Source organism: Calidris pugnax, unplaced genomic scaffold, assembly GCF_001431845.1.
Source record: "Calidris pugnax isolate Ruff unplaced genomic scaffold, ASM143184v1 scaffold60, whole genome shotgun sequence".
Taxonomy (NCBI): Eukaryota; Metazoa; Chordata; class Aves; order Charadriiformes; family Scolopacidae; genus Calidris; species Calidris pugnax.
This window is the reverse complement of record NW_015090831.1, coordinates 2,369,853-2,380,751: the sequence shown is the minus strand read 5'-3', so window position 1 is coordinate 2,380,751 and position 10,899 is coordinate 2,369,853. Positions and strand designations below refer to the sequence as shown.

Here is a 10,899-nt window from a genome sequence, read left to right as displayed (position 1 = left end):
ATGGAATTGTAGGCTGGTGTAAAAACACCCCCAAAAAGCAAATTTCACCCAAGTGAGATCATTACGAGCCACAATCCCAGGTGGGGCACGTTGGAGGGTCTGCCCAAGGACCCATCATTGGGTGATACATGATGGACAGTCATGGTTGTCCTCTTTCTCAGCAATGTGACATGTGGCAGCAGAAATTTTGTTCTGTGGGATCAGCCCGGGTGAGATAACAGCTCTTCTTCCAAATGTGGGGGACCAGCACGGCGATGTTCCAAATCTTGCTGGAGCTGGAGTAATCCCCACGCATAAAAAAAAACAACCAACAACCCAGACCTTGACTGAATTTCAACTGAGCTGATTTATGTTTTCAAGTGGAAGGCGGCTGTAGCTGAAGTAAACTACACAGTTTTTAGATCATTCAAAATTCATGGCAGTCTGATCCCACAGGACGTCAAACAAACACAAATGATTTGCCAGGAATCCCTACAAATTGAAATAACCAAACCTTGTACGGTTCCAACAAAAGTTCTAAGGAAATAAAAAAAAAAGGGGGGGATTAAAATAGAGACTTTTATTTTACTCATCTACACAAAAACATCTCCAGTGCAATATATATCCAGATCAAATGCACAAAAAGAGGTAGGCCAAACATCTAATGCCTTGAAACTCAAAACACCTCCAACCCACAAACCAAATATAAATAAACACATGGAAAGAAGAGTCATGAAAAAAGAAGGTAGATGTAGATTCTGTTGCATTCGTTGGAGAGGTTTTATTTGAACATCGGACTGAAATAAAAAAAATAAATCTGAGAAAACCAACACAAAATGCAGGTAATAGACATATCATGTGCGTTACAGTCGTGAGAATGAGAACAGGCAACCAAAAATGTGACAAGAATGCGCTTAGTTGTTATATTCTTTCGAGCTTGGTCTGACAGCATTTTTTCCTTTTTTTGTTCTATGTATTGGTCAAGAGCGTCTGCCAAAAGAATTTTCATGAATTTGTGCGATCCCATTTCCCAAAAACAGAGGAAATGATGTTGCTCCACAACTGCAAGACTCAGCTGTAGGTTTTACACCACGATTAGTAGCTGTACCCTACATGCCATCCCCCTGCCGAAATGACGGAGACCCAGCGAGTAGTGGAATTTCAGTGTGGGTTATGCAAAATGAAAGGATTAAAAAATGAAAAGAGCATTCACTTCATGTTGCTCCTTTAAAACATTATCACATAGCTCTCTCTTTTTTTTTTTTTTTTCCCTAACCTGACCTTTTTTTCCCAACGGTTTGTCTATAACTTAATATAACTAATTCTTTTGAAATAATGTTCACAGTTAGCATAATTGGTGTTATATAGTTCTAATGTACATTACAGAATATTCTGTCACTAGACACTAAATTGAAATTTTAAAGAAAATGATAGAAATAGCTGTAAGGGAAAAAGTACCCTTTTAAATCTAATTTGCTATGCACCGCAGTAGGGTAATGGATGCAATGAAAGTTCCTTTATTGAGTTCCCATGTCCAAAAGGTATTTAGGTAGCAAAGGATGTTAAGCAGACCCCCTGTGCTCCTCCTTTAAGTAAAGATAGCAGGAAATAAGGTATATAGGTTTGTGTCCTCCTGATTTTTATTTCCTCAGGAGTACAACTTATGCAAAGGGCACCTTAGGCTACTTGGAGGATCACAAAGGGTGCCCTCGACCCCCTCGCTGTCTGCATGAATAGAAGCATCTAAAGGATGGCTGAAGCCATACAGCGAGTTAAATCCTTCAGGTGGGTCTTTTCAAATTCCAATAGTGAGGAGTTACTGGAGAATTGGTAAGGATTTCACTAGGCCCCAGCAGGTTTGAGATCAAAAGCCCTGGTTAAATAAAAGCCTGTTGGGAAATCTTAAAACCTCTTTGTAATGTAACTTAAAAAAGTTAATACAAAGAGCCCTTAGACTGAAGCCTGTAACAGCATGAACAAAGAGTATATCAAAACTGATTCCATTAAGGGAAGGCAGACAAATAAATTCATTTAATTTAAAGAGAAATCAGATATATTACTCTGCTAAAAACTAAAAAGCATACCAGGAAAAAAACCCCTAGATTTTACAGTACACACACGCATAGAGCTGTGAATAATAGCAATAGCTATATGTAAAATCTATTTATAAATATCTCTCAGAACAGAGAACAGAATGTTATATACACACGTATATGTTTAAGTATCAATTTATCCAATATGTGCACGCGCGTGTGTGTATAATTCTAGTATATACATATTTTTATCATTTATGAGGCCTCACGCTGGGCTTTCAAATCTGCAGTTAGATATATCTATATATGTACCCAGAAAAATGCAGCAGAAAGAGCCCCTACATTCAAACCTGACACCAGAACATTTTTCAACCCAATTAATTAAAAAAGATGGGTGCTCATCAGTCAGCTGGCACAGGTTGCTTTTTTTTTTTTTTTTTTTTCTCCATCATATTGCCAAAATGTCACAGTGTTAGTTATGCAGCATGTTTAAAGCAGAAAAATCTGGGATGAGGATTCCGACACCATTTATTAACTGACCTCTTTCTGAACAGCTCTTAGACTTTTAACTCGTTGGGGGGTCCTGCACCAAACGTGGAGGGGCAAGGGGGGTGTAGGAAGGGAGAGACATAGAATTACACCAAATTGTTTAGGTTGGAAAAGACCTTTAAGATCATCCTCTTGGTGACACGCTTGAAGATGTCATGTTGGATGCCAGTGGCACAGGCACTGGGGATGTCACGATGGGGAGAAGGTCCCTCACTTCCCAATGGGGTTGGGTCACCTGGGCACAGGATGCTCTGGTACCCGTGGGAGGGAGGGGAGCCATGTCCCATCGCCCCATGGCTCTCTCTTCCCCACCATGAAGAGTCACTAATAATTTTGCTCCTTCCACCCTCCAAGAAAGGAAAAAGTGGGGAGCGGGGGGTGATGAGAGGCTGAATTTTACTGCACTTGTAAGGCTTTTTGTTATTATTGTGCTGGGCGGAGAAGTGGGTATCTCATTAGTAGAAAGCATATTTTACCATTTAAGAAGCGCTATTTCTCTCCCAGATTTCCTAGGCTGTGCAGCTAGAAGAGGGAGATGTAGGTGTTGTACAAACCAGGGTGAATGCCTGCAAAAATCAGTGTTAATGTTCTACAGGATTTCTTTTTTTTTAAAAAAAAAAAAAACAAACAACAAAACACCACACTTTTCTCCTTATAATTAAAAACTGACCTTTTAGCTCAATAATGCCAACCCTGAGCTCATTACGTTCATGTATAGTGGGGGAATGGCATCTACTCTCCTCTAACCCCCCCTTCGTGCTACCAACCCAAGAAACACTACCCCTACGGCAGGCACAAGCCCAACTCTGTCCCTGTACTCTCTAAGAATAAATTTTTCTGAAGATAAGAAATCAGTAACGTATCTCACATATGGTTGCCTTTCATCCCAGGGAGCAGCCATAGTTTCACAACCTACACCAATGGCATTAATTTTATTTTTATTTTTTTCATTTAGACCCCTAAAATGCACAATAATTCAAAGCCTTTTAAGTATAGGTATGGTTGTCATTTTAGCAATGTCATTGCTGGTTATCTGGGGTGGATCCCAGCAAACAGGTGCAGAGACCACTCCTTATCAATGGACCATCGCTCTGTGAACAAAATCACTGTGGTGTCTGCTGAAGAACTGCCCTTTCCAAGAGCAACCCCAGCAAATGGGCAAAACAAAGGATGCCAGATTGAGATGGGACCATGAGGGAAACCCAAGAAAAAGATATTGATATTTAGGGGACCTTGGTCACAGTGCCCTGACTGATATTCTTGCCCTGGCAACAAGTATCTAATAATCACAGGAGAGAGACGTCACTTTTGGCTTCTTGTTTGAAAGAAAACATCTCCAAAAGCACCGTATCTAATAATATCAAAGGTTGTGGTGGCCTCTGCATTGCTGACAATTTTTAGACTGGTAGAGGATGAGGTTTTCTGGTTCAAACAGGAATTAATTGAGGGAAGTCATACGGCTTGTGTTATACACGTGACACCAGATGATCCAAATAGTCCTTTCTTGGCCTTATAATCTACAAATAACCTTGTGGAGGTACTGCTCTCCTGTGGATTAGTGGCAAACCAATGCTCCTCTTGCTTGGATGAGTTTTCTGATCTAAATACCTTCCAGACCTGCGTGGCCTACAGGATTTGACTGGATCACGGTCTCAGACGGAGCCACTGCCAATTAACGCCAGACATGCGATAAACCGGGGTAGGACACGCTCTGCTTCAGGTGATGGGTGGTTCTGGAGTATCACGAGTGGCTACGTAACAAGCCAGGTCTGAAGGAAAAAAAAAAAATTGCTGTAAGGATGCTTAGAAATATTAGTTTATACTTGCTATCTTTAAATTACCTTGCACTGTAAGAGACCCAGACTATCAGACACCATGGACCTCTTTGGGTCTGAATTGATGGGATTCATTTGCAAGAGCAGGGTATAATTGTAGCCATTTTATAGTCTATAAAAATCATAAGATTCCAGAAAGACACGGGTAACAGTACAACCTATTCCCGTATGGGAAGTGGAGCATATGGGGTCTTGTCTATCTTGCTTGGATTACCAGGCAGAGGAAATACCTGGCTGAGCAGCGCTCAGGAATTATCAGGTGGATGACATTACAGGAGCAAGCTGGGTCTTTATTTATTTGCTTTATAAGGGATGCCTGCGAGTTCAGGTTGTTGGAGTTACATAAATACTAAGCTTCCTCCAGCCCTGATCGCTCTAAGTCCTCCCTTGCCATCGGTCAGGGCAGTCTGCAGAGAGCTGGGAAATCTGTCTGATGGAAACCCCTCCAAACTCAGCCACCCCCTCAAAGTCAACCAGAAATATTCCTTAAACTCAGATATCCTTATTTCTGCCCCTATCTCTAACCACGCTTCCTTTTAACCCCTAGGATAATTCGCTATGTAGAAGGGAACGTGTCATTTATTAAGTCAACAGCCACCTCCTTTTTCATCTACAAAAACTTCTTCGAGGCTCTCCTTTCAAGTACCAAAGCTATTTAGATTTGCAGGCTGAGACCCTAGCAAAAGGTGGAAGAACTTACACTCATTACGTTGATTAATCAGCTGCTGAAATTTGGCTTTTCAGTGGGACACCTCCGTTCTCTGGATGTGTGTCCTGCTGCAACGTAATCAATTTGTCTGCGCGGGCTCCGAAACCCCAGAGCCACACAATGCAAAAAGGCAATCTTCTGCCCTCTTTGACCACAATAAGCAACATTACTGAAATCACTGCTCCCGTACAAGGGTAGCATGACCCCATACTTGTAGGCAGCAGAGTATGACTTCGTTAAAAAACATACACTGTGTTATAGGGCCTTCAAGCTTCTGCGAGAGAAGCCAGCATCAGAGCAGCACATGTCTGAAACTGATAGTAAAATGGGTAATGCCTTAAACCCCACCTCTATACCGTTATTTACATACTTATCTTTCATCTGACATAGGCTTCCCCTCCAGCACCTTGAATATATCAGTCCTAAGGAAGAGACTTTAAGTTCAAAGAGTGCCATCCCCGAATCAAAGTAGGGGGTTATCAAGTGAGGTGCGCCGAGCGTTAAGACAAAACATATGCATTTTTAATAGGTAGCCTCTCCTCCCCCTGAGGAAGCCAAGAAAAGAGACTCTGTGAAGCTTCAGCAGAAAACAAGTTCAGTGGATTTTTAATACTCGGGCTGCAATTCTGAAAAAAAAACCAACCAAATTCACAACATTCTCACAGATCTTCGCTAGATGTTTTCTCAGCACCCTTCAAAGCACCATTGACCAGGTGAACTCATCTCCACGCAGCGTTGAAAAAGAAGACAGGGAGGGGGGGAAAATAATAAAAAAATAAATAAAGAAAAATTTAAAAGGCCATGAAAGAGAAACAAAATTCTCAACAGGTCTGTATGGAATTCCAGCAGCACTTTATTTATTAATGCCTACGTTGCTACCATTGTGTTCCGGCTCCCAGAGACAGATCTGTAAGGAATAGGCCACATGCTGATTGACAGCAGCCATAATTCCATACAATGAGACTGTATTAAATTGTTTGATGTGATATGATACTCATCACTTGTAACTGATCAAACACACTGCTGCATCAAACACTATTACAATACAATCAGCCTGGATATGGCTCCTGCCAAGGCTGCTCATCACGTTGCACACTTCTGCATTAAACATTTCTATTAATAGCATTGACAAACTACTCCTATCCAAATTTTTTTTTATTTATTTTTTTTATTTTCCCAAAGAATTGTGCGACGCCAAACGTGCAAAGCAATCCATACATAAAGCTTTGCTGTTCCAGGCAGCATCTCCGTTGGCTGAGCGCTTCGACATGAAAGGCTTTGCTGATTTGGGGATTTTTAGCGGATAAAACCCAAACTTGCAAACCCCAAAACAAAGATGCGACATTCCAGCTTCCTTCTTTTTTTTTTTTTTGTGAGTTGGATTTATTTTTTTTTCCCCTTTCCTAAAGACTGAGTGGGTTTGTTTTTTTTTTTGGAGCCATATTTTGCTTTTGCTCTGGTTCCCCCCAGGAGAGCTGCTCTCGCCCGCTATCTTGCAGGAGGGAGCTGTGTTTGCTAACACTGACCCTTTTAGAGGCGGGAGGCATAAATAAAAGAAACAAATTCCTTGTCACCGCTGCTCCTGCCGCAGACACAGAGGGTGAGGGGCTGCAGCCCGTGGGGGACAGGCCCTCGCTGCGACATTACAACTGTAGGGGCTCTCTCTGATGCAGATTCTTAAATGAGCCCGGGTCTCTAGAGGGCAGAGGTCAGCTGTCCTCAAATCTGTGTGAATGCTAGATTAAGTTTATTAATCTCCCCGCTTTCACTTAAAAACCAAATTATAGGATGGTTAAATGTTAATGCCCGGGAGCTCGGGGGATGATGAATGCCCTCAGCTACCGCCGCTCCAGGGAACACAAGGTGTTCAGACCCCAAAAGGGTATTAGAAGTTAGTGCCAGGCACTAGGGAATATGGTTTTTCCCCCTGAATTACCACACGCCTGACGCCTGGTGTGCATTTTGCTTGCAAATGCAGCTCCCCCCCCCCCTCAGACAGGAGAAGAAGAGACACAGTTGCTGGATGAAAAGCTGTTGGCACCAATTCAGGCACCGGTGTGACTGCCCACCTCTACCCGGGGTAGAGCAGATAGGTCCACCACACCATAGGAGGGCATAACCTCAACCACAGCTCTTTCTGTAGAATTTATACCCGTGCCCGGGTGAGATTCGAAACACCCATCTCTCTGCACGGACCCTCCAGGAGCTGCATGAAACCAAGCGTGCGATGAACATGGTATTTAGCAACCTCCGAAACCGCTTCCATCAGTGTATCTCATAAAACTACTCCAGCATGTAGAAATGAAGTGATAAATGAGTACCAGGGTTCCATATAATTCCTCCCGGACAGGTATGCACATCATAATTGGACAATCTACCCCCTTGATTGCTATCTCAGCTTGGGAGACCAAGGATCGCATAGCCATGGAAAATACGAAGTAATATGCAGGAATGCATGCCTGACTGTCTGAAACTGGCTCAGAAAACCTTTTCTTTTTTTTTTTTTTTTTTTTTTTTCGGGTTTTTTTTGGTTCTTAGGTCTTCCTAGCCAAAGCTCACAAAACCTTTTTTTTTTTTTTTTTTTTTTTTGAGTCGGGATTGTATACATTTCACATTTATGAATTTTGGCAAACTGCAGTGACAGAAGGTGTCTTTTGTCCTGCTTTTCACTCCTGTAGTGTCAGCCTGAGCAGACTAAACACAGCGCCCGGGCAGCAAACCATCTCTGGTGGTGGAACCAGCTCCACAAAGACTACTCAAGAAAGGTGTGTAAGGCAGTCCCTTTTCCTAACTAAAAAATAAAATACAATAAAATAAAGTCTTTCAAGATAGAGAGCTGTCTCAGAGCAGTACCTTAAGACTGACTTATGGTGGAAAACACCCAGGAAAGGGCTGGAAGGGGCTTTGACGGGCAGTTCCGAGCAGGAACAGCCCAGCGCAGCGCATTGAGCTAAAGAAGCTGTAACTTTCTATCTGGGTGTAGCTAAGTAATTCAAGATGCTGCGAGTTAAATGTAACAGTAGAAAGGAAGAAGTTCAAAAACAAAGTCCCAGGCATTTCGGCGCGGCGTATAGTATGCTAAATTGTGGTATGACAGAAATTGCTAAGACTTCGGCCACAAAAGGTTTCATACTGCACCAGCATTCTGCCAGGGCTGGGTCCCAGCAAGCCCTGACATTTTTTCCCTTCACCTGTGCTTTTCCCCCCCACCCCCCATTCCCTGTTTGTTAAAACACAAACAACAAAACTCCCCCTTTATCAGAGAATTACCCTATCAGAGAATTACAGCCTGAATCAGAGGTCCTGAACGTACCTCCGCCTTTATTAAATCAGCCCAACCCCAAAGTCACCACGCACCAGGCAAAGACAACTGCAAATCTGCTCTTACCCTCCCCGTACCACCTGAGTGCCGCTATTATTCCTCATCCTTGGGGAAAGGACCCCATGTGTGAGTTTCAGAAACCACCTCAGTAACTCCAAGCATCATTATCACTAGTAGGATGAGCTGCAGCTGGGATGCACCGGGAAGGCAGGGTAATACTCGCCCTAATCTCTGCATTCAGCTCGCTGGCCCTCGCTAGGAAGTTTAAGTACATTTACTGGGGATTCTTCAGCCCTTGAAAGGTAGGGAAGACATCTATGAGGCTTGACGTACCAGCTAATTAACTTGGGTTTGGAAAAAAAAGAAAAAAAAAAAATCTTCTTATCTACTTAACTTCGAGACACTCTCTTTGTTTTTAAGCCTGCAGACTACCTTCTCTTTAAAATGCACATTACGTACAACTCGGTAGTATGGAATGTATTATTTTTAACGAGGACCTATTTTAACTTGGACCTAAAACTACTAACATTTGACAGAGAGGGTTGTTTTTTTTAAAAAAAAAAAAAACACAAACATTTGCAGAATCAGCCGAATGACGGTGTATAGCCTGTGTTTTGCAAGAAGGGCTACAAAATCATCGTGCTTTTTCTCCCTGTCCTTAAAAATCCAGGAAGGTGAATGTACGAATCACTTGGAAATGAACCCCCAAATGCACACCCGCTCCCCCAAATCTACAAGGAGCTTCTCAAAAAACCTTCCTGTTTTTCACCTCTTGGTGTCTCAGAGGAGGGGGGAACACTGAGGCTGGGAGAAAGTGATTGAATTCGTGCCTGCAGTAGTTGGGGCACGTGAGTATTTCACGCAGCTTCTTCCGACAGGCGTGAGCAACCCCCGAAACATCCCTGCTCAGAATGAAACCACACCGAAATACAAAAAATAAAAATAAAAAAATTCCTGCAAGTTGCACACAGCGATTTTAAATCCTCCCCATATTCCCAACAGATAGAACAGTGGCATGATTGACCAAGCTTTTTTTTTCCTCCTTCTTCTTTTTTAAAGTACACATATGATGATGCATCATAGTTATAAACAGATGGTATTTGGCCTCCTTCCTATTCTCAACATTTGGAATTCCTAAACTATGTGAATTAAACAATAATATTTTATAAACATACAAGGGATTTTGCTCACTGCTTTGTTAACATAGAAATTATACAATGCTGACATTTATTTAAATTTTAAAAAGTAAACAAGAGTGTGTATTGAATTAAAGCAAACTAAAATCAACAGAAAGAAATATGTTCTGCGCGCACGTTACCTACAACGGCACCGGCCTTTTTCGGGGAGACATAATGGGATGAAGCACAAATTGTAGCTTAGACAGTCTGATCCTTTGTGCTCCAAAGGCTCATTTAACACCTCGCCGTAAACAACGGATATTTATACCATAATTGGCCCGCTGACCATCAGTTGTTCGTTTACTGTGTAACCTGCTATTATGGAGTTAAAAGAAGTTCCTTTCTTGTTGGCTTTTCTAGGAGTGAAAGTGTGTTTGCAATTTTAGTACCAACTGGATCCAGTCTAACACTTGTACTTAGTATGAGAAACATTTTCATAATACCAAAATTTGGGGGAATAGGGAGTATTCCTGCCAGGAAGGGAAGAAGAAAGTATTGGTTCTTAAAAGAAGAATTCTGTTTGCCTGGTTTCCTCTTTCCTTTCCGTTTTAACCCCTTTTTAGGCGCCTCTCGAGCCGCGCGAAACTGAGAAGCACTTAGGTTTTAATCACTATTCCCAGGTCTGCGAAAGAGGTTCTGTGATGAATAAATAATGAAGCCGAGATTTTAATCAGTGTTATGATTTTTGAAAAGGCTAATTATCATTGTTTACAGACATGCTTTTCCAACGTATTTCCTTGTTTTGCCTTCAAAGCTCCAAGGGTTAAGCCCCCCCTCGCATCCATCCATCCCTCCATCCCTCCCTCCCTCCCATCCCTCCTCACCACCGCCACCGCGCTCCTTTGCCGGCTTTCCTTGCGGGGTTTTGGGGTGGTTTTCGGTTGTTTGGGGATTTTGAGGGTGGGTTTGTTGTTTTTTTCTTTTTTTTTTTCCTGGTTTCGGAGCTCGGACACCCAAAACGTAAGGGAGATTCCGGCCGGAGGCGCGCAGGGCTGGGGGAAAGGCTCCCCACCCCGCGCAGCCGCTCCGCACCCGCGGAAAAACCACCGCGGGGGGTGCATGTGTGTGTCTCTTTCTCTTTGCCGGCTCTTTATATAAACGCTACGAAAGAATATATTTTTTTCCCCCCAAAATAACGTTTTTGCTATCAATAATATTGATAATAAATGGATATTATTTGATACCCGAGGGCTGCGGGAAGCAGGCAGCCGCCCGGGAGATGCGGGGAAAAGCCGGGGCTGGGCTCCGCTCCCGCCCGCGGTGCTGCGCGGAGAGGCGCGGACCGCACCGCGGG

The 10,899-nt window shown here is 42.8% G+C and overlaps 1 protein-coding gene across 5 annotated transcripts in view; it reads right to left on the bottom strand.

The window, feature by feature from the left end:
* Positions 1 to 725: 725 nt before the first annotated feature.
* The window catches only part of GTDC1 (glycosyltransferase like domain containing 1), a 212,511-nt gene continuing 202,337 nt past the window's right edge, over positions 726 to 10,899 (bottom strand). For all 5 annotated transcript variants that reach the window (XM_014941198.1, XM_014941203.1, XM_014941199.1 and 2 more), the window contains one exon: positions 726 to 4,330. Coding sequence is in view for 1 of the 5 variants with exons in the window: in XM_014941203.1 (XP_014796689.1) it covers positions 4,313 to 4,330 (18 nt within the window). In the remaining 4 variants the exon portion in view is untranslated. The remainder of the gene's footprint in view (positions 4,331 to 10,899) is intronic.